The sequence below is a fragment of the Coffea arabica genome, chromosome 7c (genome assembly GCF_036785885.1).
Source record: "Coffea arabica cultivar ET-39 chromosome 7c, Coffea Arabica ET-39 HiFi, whole genome shotgun sequence".
NCBI lineage: Eukaryota > Viridiplantae > Streptophyta > Magnoliopsida > Gentianales > Rubiaceae > Coffea > Coffea arabica.
In genome coordinates, this window is record NC_092322.1 from 8,872,770 (window position 1) to 8,893,209 (window position 20,440).

Here is a 20,440-nt window from a genome sequence, read left to right on the forward strand (position 1 = left end):
CGAGGTCAAAAAAAAAAACACTATGGATAATTACCCAGGATTGAAGGGTGGCTGTGAATATTCAATCGTGCTGGAAAACTGAATAAGATGAACACCATGTAGACTATAGATAAAAGGATGAGGGATAACTTATTAGTAGAATCTGTTATCCTTTCTGCATCTTTGAATGAATTTGGGTATTATTCTCTTTTTTTTTTTTCCGTTTGGGCAACTACAACGTGTTTGCTAGTACTTGTATTTGACTGCTGTTCAATGTACAGAGCAGAAAGCAGCAACTAGGAAGACTTCAGACGCTCTAAATTAGTGGTGTTACTTGCCTTTTTCTATTAAAAAAAATAGAAAACAGATTTTGATTGTAGTTTTTTAATAAAAAATTTTATATTATTCATGAACACATTTTTTAATTATATTTTAACCTTATATATATATCATATTATTACACTACATTTTATATAAAAAATTTTAAAAATAGCAATCCAGACGGACCGAAAATTGTAGTGATGGATTGAATTTTAGGCTAAAATGTGAACATCTGTCTATTTATGAAAAAATAAAATCTAGGATGAAGCTAAATTCAATCTAACGTGGGTATACATATGGACTCCATCAAAGCCAATTTTGACTGTTTCAATTCACCGTTCCCTATTTTTGTACCTATCTTTTGGATCAATGATAGGACGCAACCCCAAAAAAAAAATCATAATTCTCAATCTAATCTATACGGGTATAAATCTGAGAAAGGGTTTTTAGTATGGTCAAGTTAGAATGCTTCCAATTATTCATTCTTTTTTTTAATATAATTTTGACTTTTTTAAATTATTATATATCTTTTCATGTCTTTTGAATTTAAAAAGCAAGAAGTGGCTCCGCTTACATAGAAATTTGATATGAAATCTATTAATGTGAGCCTAAATAAAAAGGAAACATCACCAAACCTACTAAAAGTAAAAAAAGTAAATAATAATGTTTTACCCTTCAACTCAGTAATTCTAACTAAAAGGGCAAATTATATAGAAAATAAAAAGGAAATAATGTTCGTTGCTCATTGATTTAAAAAAAATCAAGAATGATTACCATTCATGAAACCTAAATTATGAAATCACTAACTAAAAGACAAAGTACTATTAGCCTTTAGATATGAAAATTTTGTTTGAAATCTTTATTTTTGACAAAAAAATAATAATAAACAACAACACCAATTTTGCAAAAAATTTCAAAAAATAACAATAGAATATGTGTTCAACTTCTCCTTTGAAACTTTGAAGTTATTCAATTCAAAATGTATATGGAAAATAACTAAATTTGGTGTTTTTATACTTTTGTATTGAATTTTCATTTTCATATTTTACTCACCAAATTCACTTTATAATAGTGTAACACTGACAATATGTTAACTTATATTTTGAATAAAAAATGAAAATCTTAGGACTCTCAAACCAATAGATGTGAGAAATGCCAATCACAATTATTACAAAAAAGAAAATTCCAACACATACCGAGCCTGCTATATACATATATATGTATGCAATTCTTATAAGTGTATAAGAGAAAACTATAAATTTTTATAATATAATATATCTCGAATGAAAAATTATAATATTACTTTTATTTTGATTGGACAGGTAGAAGAAAAAAGGGAGAAATAGAGGAAAGGGAAATGAAGGAGGTTAGCCATGCGGGATAGAGGTTGGGGGCTATCCAAGGGCTTGGGAGAATGATAAGCAAAAAGGGATAAGAAATTAAGTGGTGAGAATTGAAAGTTAGAGCTAAGGATGGCAATGGGGACGGGTGCCCGCGGGGGGTTCTCAAGGTGGGGGGTGGGGGTGGGGGGGAATTTTTTTCCCCCCTTTTAGAAACGGGGCGGGGGAGTATACCCCCGCCCCATCCCCCGTCCCGCCACCCACAAAAAAAATTATATATATAAATATATATATAATTATATATAATATGTAATTTAATTAGTTATAAACTTATAATAATGATATTATTAGTTAGATGTATTATATAATATATATTAGTGCATATAATATAATTGATATTATCAATTATACGAATAATTAGACATGTCTACTAATAGAATTTATTAATTAGTTATACTAAATTTACTAATACATTTATATTAAATTTCTAATTACACTTAATAGAATAACACTTTTTTCTCAAAAAAAAAAAAACACAAACACAATAATGAATTAGTGATTGTATTTTGTACCAAAAGTGAAAACTTAACTATTTTAGTTGTATTTATTTCATCATGTTGGATTGTATTCAAATAACTTTTGTTTGATTGTTTTTATGATTTTCAATTGTAAAATTACAATGAATAATAACTTGATGATGTGTTGATATTTTAGTACTTGATTATTTATTAAAATTTAACTATAATAAAATTTTATTAACCCCGCAAGAAAAATTTTATTAACCCCGCGGAGGAAGCGGGGCAGGGCGGGGTGGGAGGAATGGGAGGCAGGGGACAGGGCGGGGGTCAGGGGGAATTAATAGGCAACGGGGCGGGGTTAGTTAGAGCCAGAGAAGAAGAGAACGGTGAGAAATTAAAGAGTAGCGAGAAAAGTCGAAAAATAAAATAAACAACAAAGTTGTGCGAAGAGAAGAGGGTCTAAATAAGAGAATTATGAGAATATGACGGAGATGACAAAAAATGATATAAAGGATGGCACCATGATAGGATGTTTAAAAGTCATAAAAGGCCGCGAATGGCCAGTTGGTAGGTAAGAAATGACAAAAAAGATAATAGCTTTTAATAGTTTTAGAAACTTTATTTTGCATCTTACAAAGATTTTTTTTGCAATCCATTTTAAAGTATATGAAAAATACTATTCTATAAGCGCTCAACAATTTTAAGGGTACAAGATGGAAGAGAATTTTTTTCTAAAATTGAGAAAAATGAATTAGTTATAATTTATGTTTTTTATATTATAATTTATTATATAAGGACATAACATGATTTATTTGTGTCGGCTATTGATAGATAGGTTTAAAATTATTCTATCATGTAAATCAATATAAATTAAATTATGTTATTCAAATTCTTACTATATATTGACAAACAATTGGCAAACAAATCTTGATTTCAATTTATTTAAGATGTTAAAATTAAGAAAGCCCATTTTTTGTTCATAAAGTAAATTTTTTTTTAACATGTTAAGCATAACTTCTTTAAAATTTTTATTCTTTTTCATATACTCTATCATGTACAACAATATATAAGTACATATTATTATTTTGAATTGGAATATAAATCCGTGTATAGCACAAGTCAAAATGTTTAGTTTTATGAATCCAACATGTTGTAATCAATACAACAAATCCCTAAATTGAACGCAATTTCGTTATTTAGACCCGCATACTACATGAATATGATATATGCGCCTTTACTAAAAATTATAATTAAGAAAGAACTTTTTGTTTAAATAATAAATTTTTAAATATTTTTCTAGCAATAGCGAGGTGTGATTTAAAAAAGGGATAATTTCATATACCTCCCATTAGGTTTCTGACAGTCTCACCCTCATTCCCTGTGGTTTCAAAAATATTACAAACCTCTCTTGTCAGAATTTTAGATCCCATGTCTTACATCATCATGACAAAAAAAACTTAAATACCCTCATAAGTTAGCTAATATTTTGTGATTGTTATGACAAATTTGGTGAAGTTAGTTATAAACACAATTAATGTAATTAACGATAAATTAGAATCCTTTAACCAATACAGAAACAGACAAGTAACTAACATCTAACATAATGTACGTGTTTGTAAATTGATTGTACCTCATACATTATCCCGTGTAAAGTATTTATAGGCAAATTAGTATTAGTCATATAGATAAAATTATATATCTACTGCAGCTAGCTTGTAAGGAGATGCACAAGTGGGTCAAAACACCAATAATCATTCCAAATGTATGCATACCATTGTATTATGCATATTGCTGCGATGACTAATTGCAATATGCGTGTGAACAAATAATTGCATGTTCAACAAATTTATATATATCATATTTGATCAATAATACAGTGTACATTATTTCAACCAGATTGTATATTCACTAAGTATTTATATACATGCTACTTATTGAAATAAACTACCTCTCTAATATTTCGTGATTATCAGGACAAATTTGGTAAAGTTAGTTATAAACACAATTAATATAACTGACGATAAATTAGAATCCTTTAACAAATATAGAAACAGAAAAGTAACTAACATCTAACATAATGTATATGTTTGTAAACTGATTGTACCTCATAGATCATCCCGTGTAAAGTGATTATAGGCAAATTAGTATTAGTCATATAGATAAATCACTGATGCAAGATAATTAGGGCATTTATGGTATATAGTTGTTTCTCTCTCCAACTTCTCATTTTTTATTGTTTGTATTTTTGAATTGGATCTACTTTGAAACTGTCTATTTAATTTTAGGGGAAGTTTGTGGTATTTTTAAAATCACAAGAAAGGAGAGGAGAGTGGGACTGCCAGAAATCTCAAAGAGGTATTTGAAATTACCCCTTTAAAAAACGAGAAAGGAACGGCGGTATTAGAATTCCAAACCTGTACGTTCCAAGAAAAACTGACGGTCACCTCACGCATTCACGAATGAAGAGATGACTTGTGTACCAAATTGACTCGAGCACATTTTTTCTTTTTCTTTTATTTTATTTTTTTTGCCAAATCCACACAATATGGATTTAATAAGAATTTAAAATCACACATTATTTTTTATTTTCGTGGAAATTGTGGTTCCGCTTGGAAAAGTAGAAGGTATACTAGTCAAGCAAGGTGACCCGAAATTAACCCACTCCACGGTCTCCTCAGTCCTCACTCTTTTCACCTGAACGTTACCTAACCCTCCCTCCTCCACCTTTTCCTTTTCATTTCATTTCAACACCGACACACACACACACACACACACACACAGAGACGGCAACGCGTCAATGGCCACCTCTGCCTCTTCCCTCTCTCTATTCCTCCTCTCCCTCTCTCTCCTCTCCCTTACCGCTACCGCTAGACCCTGCAAAACCCTCTTTTTTTACACCACCACCACCTCCTATTACCCCTCCACCACCACAACTGCCGCTTCCTTTCGTCAAAACCCTAACTTCGAAATCCTCCCCAAATTCCACTCCTATTCCCCGAAATTCTTGACTTTCTTCTTCACCACCGTCAACTCCCGCGAAGAAACTCGCCCCTATGTCTCCTATCTCTCCCTCCGTCGCACCCGTGCCAATCCTTTTCCTCTCTATTTCGAGGAAGTGCCAGCTGCCGAGGAGGAGAAGCAGCAGCGATCGTCGGTGGAGTCGTCGGTGATGCCGCTGGGGATTTATTCGTCGGTCTCCACGAGTTCGATTAGAGATCGGACTAAGGATATCATGAGCGTTGTGGGCGCTTTGCTTTTCGGGGTGGGTTGTGGGGCTTTAACAGCTGCCACGATGTTTTTGATCTGGTCTTTGTTTTCGCCGCACCGTTTTGATTTTGACGATTCTGACGATGACGATGATGGTTACGACAATGGAGACGATGTTGCTAGCCCTAAGAAGATTGGATACATTGCTATTCCAGGCGATGTGGATTTGGTGAAGAACAAGGATTTCAATTCCGTGCCGCAGAAAGAGGTTGCTTGAGATTTTATTTGGTCTTTGGTGGGGGGTTTCTAGGTGTTGGGTTTCAATTCAAGGGGGATTCATGTTGTTGACTTTATGTCTAATTGTTGAGTATTACTCAAATATTACTGCATATGTTTACACTCAGTTATATATTGTTGATGGTGTCAATGAATGTTAGTATGGTTTATTGAATGCAATTCTTTGATGTGGTTTCACTATTGCGTTTAATGCTGCGTTCTTGGGATTTCTTTGTTGCTTGTTGATCGGTTGAATGTTTGCTGTCTGTATGTTACTCTAGTTGGTCGTCCATGCGATTAGATGAGCGTGTTCCTTTGTGAAGTCTTTTTACTGACGATGACGTGATTTGTCAGCCTGGATGATGTTTTGTGGTCAGAGAAATCTTAGTGCTTGTTTCTGTAAATGAGTTCTCAGTATGCTCTTTTGACACTTCTATATTGATTGTGTTGCTCTTGGCAGATTGATAATTAGATCACAGTATCCTGTTTGAAGGTGCTTTTTTTCCTAGTATGGGGATTAATTTGGTGTTACCGCTATGGGAAACAGAGCTCATCGCAAACTTAGTCAGTGATTGTAGATAGATTAGTTATAGGTAATGTGATTTAATTCATATATGGCATCAGTAGTTAATTGCAGAAGCTTTTCGATGACACCATTTCTTGAAATGTTAGTATGAACTGTTCGCTGTGATCTTTTCCCAAAGATATTGAGGGAGCACTCTGGAAGTAGTGTTTATGGAATGATTGGTCGTTTGTTTTCTCCGTGGGGAATGATTGGTCACTTGTTTTCTGGTCATCAATGCACATACCAACAATTTTGTAGTTTTTTTTGACTTGCTAGCACAACTTAAGTGATACAATAAAGGGTTTTTTCTGTCCATTTCTTCGTCAGCCTTTTAGGTGCTGATATGGCTGGGAACAGTTTCATCTGAAATTATAGGTCACTAAAGATTATTCTCAGGTTTCCAACTTCTTAATGTGTTGGATGATTCTTAAATCAATTTGGAGGCTCTTTCCGGCTCTGTTTCAAACTATGAAACTTGCTCTTGGTTTTATCCCCTCCATGGGAAGCGCACCAAATCAGAGACGATGCTGTATTCTACATGCCTGGTTAACAGTACAAGGAACTTTTGGATAATGGGTTTGAAGTGTTTCTTCCTGTTAAATGTGGGTTTCTTTGGAATATCTGTGTTAATTTGTATGTCCTTTCTGATGCGTCGAGTAAATCAATGAGCCACTGGGAGCTGTCATTTCCAGTCGTTCCCTAGGCGTTCATCATCTCCTTAAACATTTTATTATTGCTGCCAAGATGTGCATGCACTATTATCCTTGTTTGGATTGCAGTTTTCCGTTGGAAAATTATGTTGTTTTTTGTGATGACATTTCCTTATTACCTTTTTCCCTCACATACATCAAAATGCTACAGTAATTTTTTCATGAAAAATCATGAAAAATGCAATCCAAACTTGCACCTCATATTTGTTTGCTAGCAATTCTCTACCAGGCTGTTACCGTAAACCGTTGGGCTCTCTCTATGGTGGCTTTACCAATATTAAGGTCGTTTTACCATGCACTTTGTTCTCAGTGGTTGTTACGGGGAAAAGGAATTCCGTTTCTCTTTTGTCATCTGCCAAAATGCTTTCTTCCCCAAAGTGTAATCTTCTCCTGCAATTCTCGGCGAATCCCCAGAAGTACCATGTGATTGGGCTTTGAGGACTCTCATCTAAAGTCCCATTAGCCAAATCAAAGCGGGTCAATAATTACCAAAAAAGGAAAAAAAGGTTAATAGAGCTGCTAATAATAGACTATTAGAATTCTAATTTTTATGCTTCATTGCAACACTAGTTTGAAGTTCATTATTGAAGTCCAATGCCCTGACCTCGTCACAATGAGTAGGAGATTTTTCGGTGTAAATGCCATAAATTCACAAATATTTTGCTCTTTTCCGTCTTCATTTTATGCTTCATAGCAACATTTGTTTGGATTCATTATTGCTTATTAATACTCTCACTCAGGATACATCATGAGGGCATTTAGGCTACGTTTGGTTCTACAGAATTAGAATTGAATTAGAATTGAAATTCTATAGAATTGGAATTCTATGAATTGAAATTCCAAATCATTTCAATTCTTTCGTTTGGGAAATGTATAGAATTGATACGGAATTTATTTGAAATTCCAAATTCTTTGTTTGTATGAGAGAAGAATTCATTAGGAATTAGAATTGTTTTCATGAAACATTTGCTTACATAAAATTTTTCTTTTTTTTTCTTTTTTATATAATAATTTCTTTTTTTCTTACATTTAGCTAATTTTTACTAAAGATTTAAAAGAAAGAACCAATTTGTGCCTTTAATAATTTATTTTTTCCCACTCTCATATCAATTTCTTTGGTGAACATTTCCAGATGGTATAGATATTGGCATCCAACCAAAATTGGACCTCACCCCCTTAAAAGTAAATCCCCAATGACACTAGCATATTTCTTAAAACATGGTAGAATATTGGACAGTGAATTAGTCACTAATTAACTCAAATAGTACGTTTGTAAAACAATTTAATTAACATTCTCAACAAATAAATTCAGTTTACTTGACAGACAAAGGAAACAATCTCAATTACTTTCCAGAAGCAACAAAAAAGGAAGACCCCAAAGCATACAGCTCTGCTCCCCAACTAAAGACCCTACAGCAAGCTCCATGGTATGACACATCCAGCACTTAGAATGCTGGTCCATAAGTCAATACCTTAAGTACCTAGATATGAAGAACATCAGATATTGGTGAATACCATGGATAATGCAAACAAATTTCAGCATCTCAACAGCAAGCTACGTCTCACACAAGTAGGTTTATTCTTCCAAAGGCACAGGACTGACTCACAAATAAAGATCTCAGACATTCTTAGCAGAGTTTATGAATTCAACTAAGCAGGACGGCGAAAATCAATCAAGAACTTTTCCTATTTGTTCCATATGTTCTTCATTTTCTTAAAAATAAATGACAAGAAAATGACAAAAGAACTCATCAGAATTTAAAAAGTCATGGATACACGATGGAGTAGTAACAACTTTTACTTGCTCTACTTGGGCTTCCAGCAATCAGCTCAACTTCTTCTACAAAAACAACTTCAACTGGAGATTACCCAAAAAAAAAATCAATTACCAATGTGCATCAATAGCCAATCCTTTTTTAAGTCATCTCCGAGACCAGAAAAAGTGTCATACTTTGTCCTGTCATTCATAAGTAAGTCAATACCCTTCAACAATTGAAATCTATCCAATTCAATTTTAGAAATCTATCCAGCACACTGCAACAAAAGAAAGAAACAGAAAAGTCCCGACAAAACTTTCTTTCTAGAAACAAGACTACATTGTGGAGCCTCCGGTTCCAATTTCTGTCACCAATCAAACTGGAAGTCAGTAATGACCCCTGTATTTTGAATTCCATATCCATTCAAGCAGTAGTATGATGTCGTTCATTTTCCCCCAAAAAGAGACCATATATATCAAAGAGCTCAAGTGAACATTGACAGAAAGAGAGATTACTAAATCACTCAAAATGCAGAAGACAAAGGATAAGTCAGTAGAAAGTGGATTTAAGTGCTCAAAGCATGCCAAACATCCAAGCTGCAGGCAAAAATCAAATTTTTACTTAATGACCTTCATGCATATGTGAATTAACAACTTCAAAGAAGTCTCAAGCACCAGTTAAAACATAAAAGACCTTGGTAATTGCTGGTAAAACTATTTTAGCATACATCTATATATCAAACTCTAGTTGAATAATTGCGACAACGTACATACACAGGACTTATCTATTGACTGGAAGCCAAGGTTCTCCAAATTCACTACATTATCTAACATGTACAATAAACGATAACAGTAATCTATGCGTCCTCAGCATCACTCATGCTTGGACGAGTATCAATATAGAATTCTGAGTCCAAACCATCCATGATCCTTCCTCTGTTTACCAACATGTAGATGTACCGGCTTTGTCAAATTGGGCACCAAATTTGACAACATTGTGGAGCCTCCGGTTCCAATTTCTTTCCTTTAATGTTTAAATGGTTGAGGGAGTAATGACAAAATTTCAGTAACCTAATGCCAATTCCTAAAAGTACATGGTAAACTGAATCTGATTTTTTGTATTTTCCACACCTTCTTCCTATCTTCCATTTTGGACCCAAAGCATTTGGTTCGATGTAAGTTTTTAAGTTTATATATGTGACCATGTAACATAAGAAGTTCTCAACAAAATTTTCGATGAGGTAGGCCTCCCTTACAGAATGAAATCATAAAACAGTCTAGTCTAAATGTTAGAAAATACTCTTGTTGCAGGCAGCATAAAAGTGATTTGATCAGTTTCTGGACCAATTTCCTTCTTCTTTTTCTTCCAAGTAAGATAAAATACTAATCTACTCCTCCTCTTACACTCTGTGCATCCAAGTAAGTTATGAAAAACCTAGCGAAGGGCAAACTTACCACCGAAACCATGCACTAATAAACTAAACTTTATGAATGGCAGAGGCAAACATCAAGGCAAGACTCGAGCCATTGAAATCATGCAAGGCCATCAAAAACAAAAATGCCATCCCAGGGACTTCCACCCCATCCAAATTACCAAAGCAGGTAGTAAGTACTGAAGTAAGGTGAGAGGGCCGATTCACTGGTACGATCTGAGAGACATCAAATCACTGGCCATCAGAGCACGAAAGGGGCATAGCCGTTAGAGTCAAAGAAATTCAGAATTCAATATTCAATGCTCCAAAGTTAAAAATCGAAGGCAAAGGAGAGCTTTTAGTTGTTACCTTCCGGACTGAAGAACCCAGTTCGGAGCAGTCTTGCGATTGCTGAAGTGATGGGTAGATGCGTGGCAGAGCGATGCCGGAGACGGTGGTGGAAGAGACAAAATGTTAGGGTGGCGGTGAAGGGGATGACGCACAGAAGAAGCACTTGCGGTTGAGGAAAAGTGACTAATTAGATCGCGAGAGAGGGCTGCTCACATAGTTGACCCGATTTTAATTTTTTACCCATTAGGATCCGCGTACTAACCCGAATAGGAGGTGAAATTATGGAATTGGAATTGTAATTCTTAGGTCTTACCAAAGAATTGAATTTGTGGAATTGATGGCTCGTAGAATTCAAATTGAATTCTAATTCTCTGGCATTGCCGGTGTCCAAACTGAAGAATTGGAATTGAGACCCCAATTCCAATTCTAAACCCCAATTCTATGGGGAACCAAACGAACCCTAAGGTTGCGTTTGGTTCTATAGAATTAGAATTGAATTAGAATTAAAATTCTATAGAATTGGAATTCTATGAATTGGAATTCCAAGTCATTCCAATTCTTTCGTTTGGGAAATGCATAGAATTGATACGGAATTTATTTGAAATTCCAAATCCTTTGTTTGCATGAGAAAAGAATTCATTAGGAATTAGAATTGTTTTCATGAAACATTTGCTTACATAAAATTTTTCTTTTTTCTATATAATAATTTTTTTCTTTACATTTAGCTAATTTTTATTAAAGATTTAAAAGTAAAAACCAATTTGTGCATTTAATAATTTATTTTTTCCCACTTTTATGTCAATTTCTTTTGTTCAACGTATGGTATAGATATTGGCATCCAACCAAAACTGGACCTCAACCCTGTAAAAGTAAATCCCCAATGACACTAGCATATTTCTTAAAACATGGTAGAATACCGGACAGTTAATTACTCACAAATTACCTGACCCAAGAAAATAGTGAAAAAGAAGACAAAATATACAAATCGACTTTTTTGGTGATAATCAAGTAGGGTAAAATTTATGACTCTACCGAATAAAGAACTGTGCACCACGAAATGAAAAAATGTAGAATAGATCTCAATCATGAAGGCAAAGTTCCGAGGCTTCTTGTTTTTGTAACACAATATGACAAATACACGACCGAACCTTTGTACTAATATTTACCAGCTTCTTTGGAGGAGATGTTGGAAAATACAAAACTTAAGACTGTCAGATGACCAATTCACACACAGTCAAGTACTTGCTAAATAGAATAATATCTGTCATCCATTCTTTAGTGAGTGTGCAGACTTGTGGGAGATAAAAACCAACAAAATACAGGAAGAACACTTATACAAAAGCTCCTTAACTTTGAGAAAGAATGCAAAGCAATTTAAAAAAAGCATTAGATCCCAAGAAATGCTATAAATTGTTCCCCACTTAACTATAATCATCCAATGGGACTACGTGCAGAAATTATATTTTCTCTACTAATCTTTTTGATATGTTGCAGCCAATTTGTCAGGCAGACCTCTCCTCCTCCTACATGGAGATGCAAGCACCTTGGGGACAACTTCTGCGCTACCACCTTCACCAAAAGCCAAGTCTTCCTGCAGCCTGTGGAGAACTCCACCTTCATCAGCAAAAGCCTGTGGAGAATCTTCCAGCCACCAACAAAAGCTGAAACTTAATTAGTTTCTAGAAAACTATCAACATTTTTATATGGTTGTACGAAGTTATTGTCCGGTAGCCAAAGTTTGCTGCACTATTGGTTCTCTTGAATTCAGTACCACTTTCAATGAAGAAAACTGGTATAAATATCATGCTGCAAAACTACATCATATTGTAACTAGTGGGATGGGTCATCAATTCCATCATTTCCAGTAACAATCCAGTAAAAATTCAGAATTCCGACCAAGAAATAAACCAAATTCTGGTGGAATTGAACCCAAAAATTTCTTATTTCTTATTCATTTAAACTTTTTCAGAAATCCATCAGAGTGAAGCTAAAATACTACCACCAGCAATCCATATGAAGCAGAAGTATAATTTAGACAAATGATATATAATAGTAGTACAAGGGAAGATTCTATTGATCCTGGATTAATTTAAGGACCAAGTTTTTGTTTGTATGGAAGACAGCATCAGATATACTGAGCCAGAGAAACAGGTGCAAAGGAACTTCTTTTGTCATTAGACATCTGATGAACAAGACAAGAAATGAGCCAAACAAAACTAGAACAAGTCCACCTGAACAGAAATGGATATGAAAGATAAAATGGATATGGTTTCATTTCTGTCTTGTTATTCGGGATAGCTAATAAGTTCCCCTTCCCTGATTATTACCCTGATTACGCCACCAAGAAACAATTCATTGACTACCTAGAATCATATGCCACCCACTTTGATATCAACCCTCAATTCAATTAGTGAGAGGAAGCAACTTGGACTCGATTTAACTAACTGAATTCAAACCCACTCCAGTCACAATAGAACAAATTAGTGAGAGGAAGCAGAAACAAAAGCAGGCATTCAATCATTAAGAAATGAACAACTTGACCAGAAAGGTTAAAATATCAATTATCAAGATAACTAACAGCAATCTGCAGCAGAGATAAGCAAAAAATAAGCCCATGGTCAAAAAACTTCAGAAGGTTTTCACCTCAAGTGAATTCCCTTCTTTACAGATTCTTTGGCATCATCTGCAGTAGTAAATACGAAAAGCAGCTTGGATCTCACAGTATTCAGAACATGGATTCGAATAGGAAGGAAGGAGCAGGTAAACGATAAAAAGTGTAGTACTCACTATATATTCTGATAGATGAAGCTATAAAATGGAGTTAAACAAGAACAATGGGAAATAGAAGAAGGCAGAGAAAATTACATCACTGAATGAAAGGCTTCCAGAATTAAAGCTTTGTTCAAGACGTATCTGTATCAAAATACGATTTAGAGGTGGAAGGATCCTTACTGAAGGAATATTGTGGCAGATTTTGTCGAAATCCTCTCCTCGAACCCTGTTCTGAAATTCTTCACGGATTGCCAACACTTTTTGAGTGAACCAATGAACCTCAATCCCTCGGGCCGGAATCATGGTTAATCTTTGACAGTAGTGAATCTCAAGACCAGAAATATTTAGCCATAATGGCTCCTTTCTCTACCGTCCACTTCTCTAATATGAAAATATTAGGGTTGCAGGTGGAAGCGATGGTGGAGAGCAGAGCACTAGCGGCTGAGGAAAAACGGTGAGTTAGATAGGGGTGCCAATACCTTGACCCGATTTTAATTTTTGGTTCATACTAGATCCGCATATGGACCCGTTTAGTTGTGGAATTGGAATTAGAATTCTTTTGGTCTGGTAAAGAATTCAATTCATGGAATTGGACTCATATAGAATTCAGATTCAATTCTAATTCTTTGAGGGAAGCAGAATCCAAACAATGGAATTGGAATTAGGGCCCCAATTCCAATTCTAAACCCCAATTCCATAGGGAACCAAACGCGGACATGAAAGGCCATGAAAGTATTTCGGGGTGGTTGATGACTTCAAAGGCCATGAAAGGGAAATGCTCGTGTTCAATACCCAAAAGGCCCGGTCTCGTAGCTTTTTGTGCTAAGGTGTCAAATGATTTATGTGTACTTGACCGCACTATTATCTTTGAATGGTTATAAAAAGTAATCAAAATTAGTAGTAAAAACTATTCTTTGAACGATTATAAATTTTAATCTTTTACAATTAAAAAATTTGTAATTTAGATATAAAGCAAACGAGAACGCTTCAAAAACTAATTATTCGTAATTATTAGAATTTATAATCACTTAAAATAATCGGATGAAATTTTATCTTCGAGCTTGAGACAACACATTTTGCTAGAGTTTTTTGCCAAAATAACATTTTTTTCAAAAAATATTCTTACAATGATTCAACTCCAAATTTTATTACTAATCTAATCTTCTAACCTTATCCCCTAATATGGAGCAGCCACCTCCATGCTTTCTAAATCAAATTCTTCAAACTCAATTAAATTCTCGTTACCACCGTTATTAACATAGGAGGTTCTAGACTCACGGGTATCCATCCAAAATAAAAGCATAAGACTCCTTTCCTCAGCCCTACATGCTATTCCCTCCATATTGGCACATGCACAATGAGTTCGGTTCAATGAAGTATTACAAAATCAAAACTAAAACTCCGGAAAGAGTTAATTGAATGAATAAGTGATGGAGAGTTCTGTACAAACATACTAATAATTCCAATTTTGCTAGATTTGTAGTGAGTTTTTCCTTTTTCTTTTTTATTTTTAATAGGAAAGAGAGCATCAAAAAGAGAAAATTATTTGCAATTGGAATGGATATGAACAATCAAAATTTTAGATTTTGCTTTCGCATTTGGTGATAATTCCAGTTTCCTTGGATTTGTAGTGAGTTTTTCTTTATTTTTTTTCTTAATAAGAAGGAAAGCATCACAAAAAAAAATAGTCAGATTTTAGATTTTGCTCTCATCTTTGGAAATATTGTCAAGTTTATGTTAGGTATTCAAGACTTTTGCTCACATGTTTGGAAATATTGTCATATTTATGTTAAGTATTCAAGATTTTTTTGGACAGTAGAGTGACAAGTAAAAGCAGAGTAGGGTATTATAGTCAGAAAGGAGAAAATAGATTTAGATTAGAGTATTATAGTTATATAGGGGATTTTTGGACTATATTAGTGGCTAATGAAGGGTGTTACCCTTTTTCTCATTTCCATTTGAATTTGATCGGATGGATAACAGAAAAGGTTGTTATGGGAATAAAGTATGAAATTGAATCATTTTAGGAATTTTTTTGTGAAGGGAGTTATTTAGGCAAATAACTCCATTTTGCTACATATATTTGACAAGTACATCTGGCCTGCCGAAAAAGATAAAACTGCATATTGGTCCGCAAAACTCAGCCCGAGTTGACTCAATTCATCTTCACCCGCCTACAATCTGCTCACCTTTGAACTACCAATAGCTTTAGCCATTTCTCTGAGCACAAACTTCTGAATTTTCCCAGTTGATGTCTTGGGAAGCTCTTGTCGAAACACCACCGTCTTAGGCACCATGTACTTTGGCAATTTACCCCTACAAAACTCGATCACATCCTTCTCAGCCGGCCTCTGCTTCACATCAGCCTTCAAGCTCACAAATGCACAAGGCGTCTCACCCCAGAATTCATCAGGCCTCGCCACCACAGCTGCCTCGTTCACTGCCGGGTGCATGTACAACACAGATTCCACCTCAACGCTGCTCAGATTTTCACCCCCACTTATGATCACGTCCTTGGATCTGTCCTTAATCTCCAAGTATCCATCAGGGTGCATCACAGCAACATCTCCAGTATAAAACCAACCGTTTTCCCTCGTGCTTTTTGATGTCCCTTCAGGGTCTTTGAGGTATCCAAGCATAATACACCCTCCTCTCAACACAAGTTCACCAAGAGTTGAACCGTCCCTTTTCACACTCACCCCTGTTTCAGGCTCAATCACATCTATTTCCGCCATCCCGAGTGTCCTCACGCCCTGTCTTGCCTTCAACCTCGCCCGCTCTGTCGCTGGCAATCTGTTCCATTTATTCTTCCAGGTGCAAGAAACCACGAGACCTCCTGTCTCGGTCAATCCATATCCATGACTGACCTTAAATCCCAGTGCTTCAGTCCTCAACAGGACTGCAGCTGGAGGTGGAGCTCCTGCAGTCATTATTTCAACCGGGTTTTTGAGTGGCTCTCCCATGGGAAAATTCGATATCATGTTCAGCACCACGGGCGCACCGCACAAATGCGTGACATTGTGCTGGCGAATTGCTGAGTAAACCACTGCTGCATCGAATTTTCGTAGACAAATGTTGGTTCCACCTACGGCGGCCATGCCCCAGGGGTAGCTCCAGCCGTTGGCGTGGAACATGGGTAGTGTCCACAAGTAGACGGGCTCTTTTGGGACCGACCACTCTATCAAAGAATCCACGGTAACGATGAATATTCCGCGGTGGCAGTGAACCACTCCTTTAGGGGAAGAGGTGGTTCCTGAGGTGTAATTGAGTATAATGGGGTCAAAATCAGATTTAGGACGAACCCATTTGAACCCCGGATCTCCTTTCTGTACCAGAGACTCGTAAGTGCAATAAAAATCAGGAAAATTTGATGGAGGGATGGATGGGGATGCATCATCCGTGATGAGGACTAACAGGGGGCGTTGAGAATTTGGTGGAAATAAAGATAAGGCTTCCAAGACTAAAGAAGTTGACTGGTAATCGACAAGGATAAGCTTGGATTCGCTATGGTGCAGGAGGATTGAAACTGTGCGGGCATCGAGACGAAGGTTGATTGTACTGAGAACAGCTCCGGCCATGGGGACAGCAAAGTGGGCTTCATACATGGCTGGAATATTTGGTGCCACAACTGACACCACTTGGCCTCTTTTGATGCCCAAAGAAACTATGGAAGAAGCCACCCGGAGGCATCTGACATGGGTATCTGACCATGTGTAGGTTGCGTTGTTGTAGACGACTGAAGGGCAATCGCCATAGACTGTGGCTGCTCTTTCAAGGAAACCAAGAGGTGTTAGAGGAGCTGAGTTTGCCGGTCCAGGCTTCAGCTGATCCATCAGTTGCTTGTTCTCAAGTTTCAGGGATAAGTATGGATACTGGGTGGTGCTGGATCCTATGTATACAGTCGAGTCGGGGGAGGACCCTTGCTGAGAAACTGCTGAATTTTGCATTTTTATATGGGATAATTGCAGAAACCTCCCCTGATGTTTCTAATATTTTCACTGACCTCCCCTGTAGTTTAAAAAATTACACTAACCTCCCTTGAGGTTACTAATCCTTTGCAAATTCAGTCCAAACAATTAAAATATTATTTTAAGGAGTGAAATTAAAATTTTGTACCAGATTTGTCATTTGTGCTACATGTCCAATGAGTGACAAAGTACTACAAATCAATTAACAATTAATAAATTTTAAAGAATGTAGTTTATAGGCAAATACGCATTACCAATTTAAAGTACCGATTCTTTACAGGTATTTTACTTTCAAATATTTAATTTAATACAAATATTTATGCTCAAATACAGACTTGTATTTACTTTCAAATATTTAATTTTTATTAAATACAAAACCTACAAATCTCTCTCTTCCATAAAAATATTAATATAACATTTTTTCAATTTTAGTTACAAACATTTATGTATTTAACATAAATTAAATGATTCGGAATAAAATACCCATAAAAAATCAATACTTTACTAATGTAATGAATGAAAGCCAATACTTTACTCATGTAATTGATGAAAGTCATAAAAAATTAATACTTTATGGGCAATTTCTTTTTTTAATATTTAATTTATATTAAATAGATAATCTACCAATTTTCTTTTTGCAAGAATATTACTGTAACACTTTTTAAATTTTACTTACAAACATTGATATATTTATCATAAATTAAATATTTGAAAATAAAATACCCGTAAAGAGACGATATTTTAAATGGATAATGCATATTTGCTCATAAACTACACTTCTTAAAGTTTATTAATTACTAATTGATTTATAGTACTTTGTCATTCATTGAACATGTAGCATAAATGGAAAATCTGGTACAAAATTCTAATTTCACTCTCTAAAATAATATGTTAATCATTTGGACTGAATTTGCAAAAAATTGATAACCTCAGGGGAGGTTAGTATAATTTTTCAAACTATGAGGGAGGTTAGTGCAAATATTAGAAACCTCAGGGGAGGTTTCTGCAATTATCCCTTTTTATATTGGGATAGCTATAGAGTCGAGAAAATCTTGGGGCACTTGCTTGAACGGACCATGTGAAGTCATTGGCTGTACTTCATCCTATCAATCATATAATTGTGGTACTGCACGCAACCGTTTTGTTTTTCTTCTTGTTTTTGGAGGCAGCAAATGGATTTTTTTTTTAAAAAAAAAAGAAAACAACTGCCTTGTTCGGATGATCCTTTTGAAAAAAAAATTATTATTATTTTTCGTGAATATATTTTTCAATAACTTCTTTATTTGGCTCAACACAGTAGTTTAATCTCATCCCATTCATAAGGCTTAAAGGGTTGTTGGCGCATACGTAAATCCGATTGTAAATGTTCTTATTTTATTCTTTTTTTGTACTTTTTAAAGATTTTGTTTCAGTAAATTACTCTGTCATATCTCACAAAAAAAAAGGAAAAAGAAAAGAAAGAGAAAGGGTGTCAAATTTATAATGAAATTTCTGGGATTGGATGTTCAAGTTTGTGGACGGTCAGAAAACTTGAATAGTACAACCATCAAAGATTAATTACTCGAATTTAATAATTGGTCAACCTTAATCCTCAGTCAATGCCCCTTGTTCTCCCGGTCCGATGTCCTCCGACTATTTTATTGCGGTAATAGCTTCGTGATTGAACTGAAGAAATGCTCCCGTTGATCGCATCCACCCTTTATTTTCTCTCTGGTAAATCCATGAATAATTAATTATATATCTTTCCTTTTCGTACACAAAATAAGCAAAAAAATGCAGGAGATTTGCATTTTGCAGCCATACAAAAGTTCCAAACAAGAAGTTGGTTGCGTAGAGAACTGTAAAAGACTTGATTAAGAACTGGATTTGGATCATTTGTGTGATGTCCGACAACTATTATTAATCATACCAAACCTAGATAGAGATGCCGAATTCTAACATTTTTATTTGCGCATGGAAATTTGGTCCTCTGAACTTTATTAATTTGGTTCTTTGAAATTTGGTTCTCTGAACTTTATTAATTTACATATAATCCGTGACATGGGTAGAAATTTTTTTTTTTTTTTTTGTCAATACATGGGTGTTCGGGTCCATTCTTACGGGGCCCGACTAATTCCCTGCGATCCGGAAGAGGAGGCCCCATTCCACACCGAGCACGTTGACAACGAGACTCGAATCCTGAATAAGTCAGGAAGGTCGCCATACCTTAAGAAGAGGGAGCGGACCGCTCGAGGTATCCCGTGGAGGTAAAAGACTAGCCGTGTAAAATGATAAATTTGTGAAAGGTAGAAGTTGAACTCCGACCTCCAGCATCACCAAAAATGGTGATGACCACTGGACCAAATGTCACCACCAAAGATGGTGACATGGATAGAATTGATCACATAAGATATACAACTAACCTCTGGTTAATAGCTTTCAGGACTACTTGTTTGGTAAGTATATGTATGTGCAACAAGAATGTAATCTTAATCTTGCCTAAAGATCCTTTCTCGCATGCATGGACATATACTTTCACGATGTGGTGTGAAAACGATTCAGGACCATGCAGCTAGTTTGTGGGACCTTGGGATTTAACTACTCGATGTTTGGACTTATCTGAGTAGAGGGCCTAAAAGTTGGACTTATATGAGGAAAGGGCCTACAAGTTGGAATATGACTGACTCCACCAGGTGCATGTTTAAAGTTGTTTGTTAGCTTTTTCTTTTTTTTTTTCTCCCTTCGAGCAACGACAGCATTCATATCATCTCCTCGATTCTATTCTAGGAGAAAGGGAGAACTTAATTGATAGAAAATATCATCGGAAAAAGTCATTAAAAGTGACAAATCACAAATAGTGACAAGTGAGAGGTCAAGGATTAACTTAAAATCTTTGTAACGATCAACAGATCAACTGGCTGTTGGCAAATCTTTGTTAGCTGATAGGTGTGTTATTTTTTGTTCCCTCGAGATGGAAACCAAAAAAGGAGGGAGATTCTGTGGTTCTTTCTTTAATATCAGACTCTCAAATTAAATTTAGTATTAAATGGTTAAAAACTTCACTAAGAGATGCTCGTTAGAGGAACGGTGCTCGAAAGGGATCATGGTGTATATAGAACTATAATGAGATGACAATAACACAAGGCTTGCATGAAAACCATCATTAATGTTATTTTCTAGGAAGCATGCTTAATTGCAAATACAGCCCATCCTTGAGCATTTTCTCCTTAATCGCTGGCTAATACATTTATAGGTCAATGCTAAACTGCCAATTTGTTCTCCTTTC

General features: G+C 35.4%; 1 protein-coding gene and 2 long non-coding RNA genes across 5 annotated transcripts; all 3 read right to left on the minus strand.

The window, feature by feature from the left end:
* Window positions 1–8,157: 8,157 nt before the first annotated feature.
* Window positions 8,158–10,797, minus strand: LOC113698411 (uncharacterized). Of its 2 annotated transcripts, none has more exons than XR_003450197.2 (2): window positions 10,454–10,797; window positions 8,158–10,321 (listed from the first exon to the last, which is right to left on the minus strand). It is a non-coding gene; the product is annotated as an uncharacterized lncRNA (long non-coding RNA). The 2 variants fall into 2 exon arrangements; XR_011817400.1 differs by having other exon boundaries at window positions 8,158–10,339.
* A 787-nt stretch (window positions 10,798–11,584) lies between these two features.
* LOC140010167 (uncharacterized) lies at window positions 11,585–14,040 on the minus strand. Of its 2 annotated transcripts, none has more exons than XR_011817430.1 (2): window positions 13,388–14,040; window positions 11,585–12,076 (listed from the first exon to the last, which is right to left on the minus strand). It is a non-coding gene; the product is annotated as an uncharacterized lncRNA (long non-coding RNA). The 2 variants fall into 2 exon arrangements; XR_011817431.1 differs by having other exon boundaries at window positions 11,585–12,096.
* A 1,156-nt stretch (window positions 14,041–15,196) lies between these two features.
* On the minus strand, window positions 15,197–17,119 carry LOC113699301 (2-methylpropanoate--CoA ligase CCL4-like). The gene has a single exon (XM_027219561.2). The coding sequence runs from the start codon at window positions 17,038–17,040 to the stop codon at window positions 15,382–15,384; it is 1,659 nt and encodes a 552-aa protein (XP_027075362.2). The 5' UTR covers window positions 17,041–17,119; the 3' UTR covers window positions 15,197–15,381.
* Between the last annotated feature and the right edge of the window lie 3,321 nt (window positions 17,120–20,440).

Excerpts from the sequence above, each read along its gene's own strand:
- LOC113699301 (XM_027219561.2), bottom strand. The coding sequence starts at position 17,040 with ATGGATCAGCTGAAGCCTGGACCGGCAAACTCAGCTCCTCTAACACCT.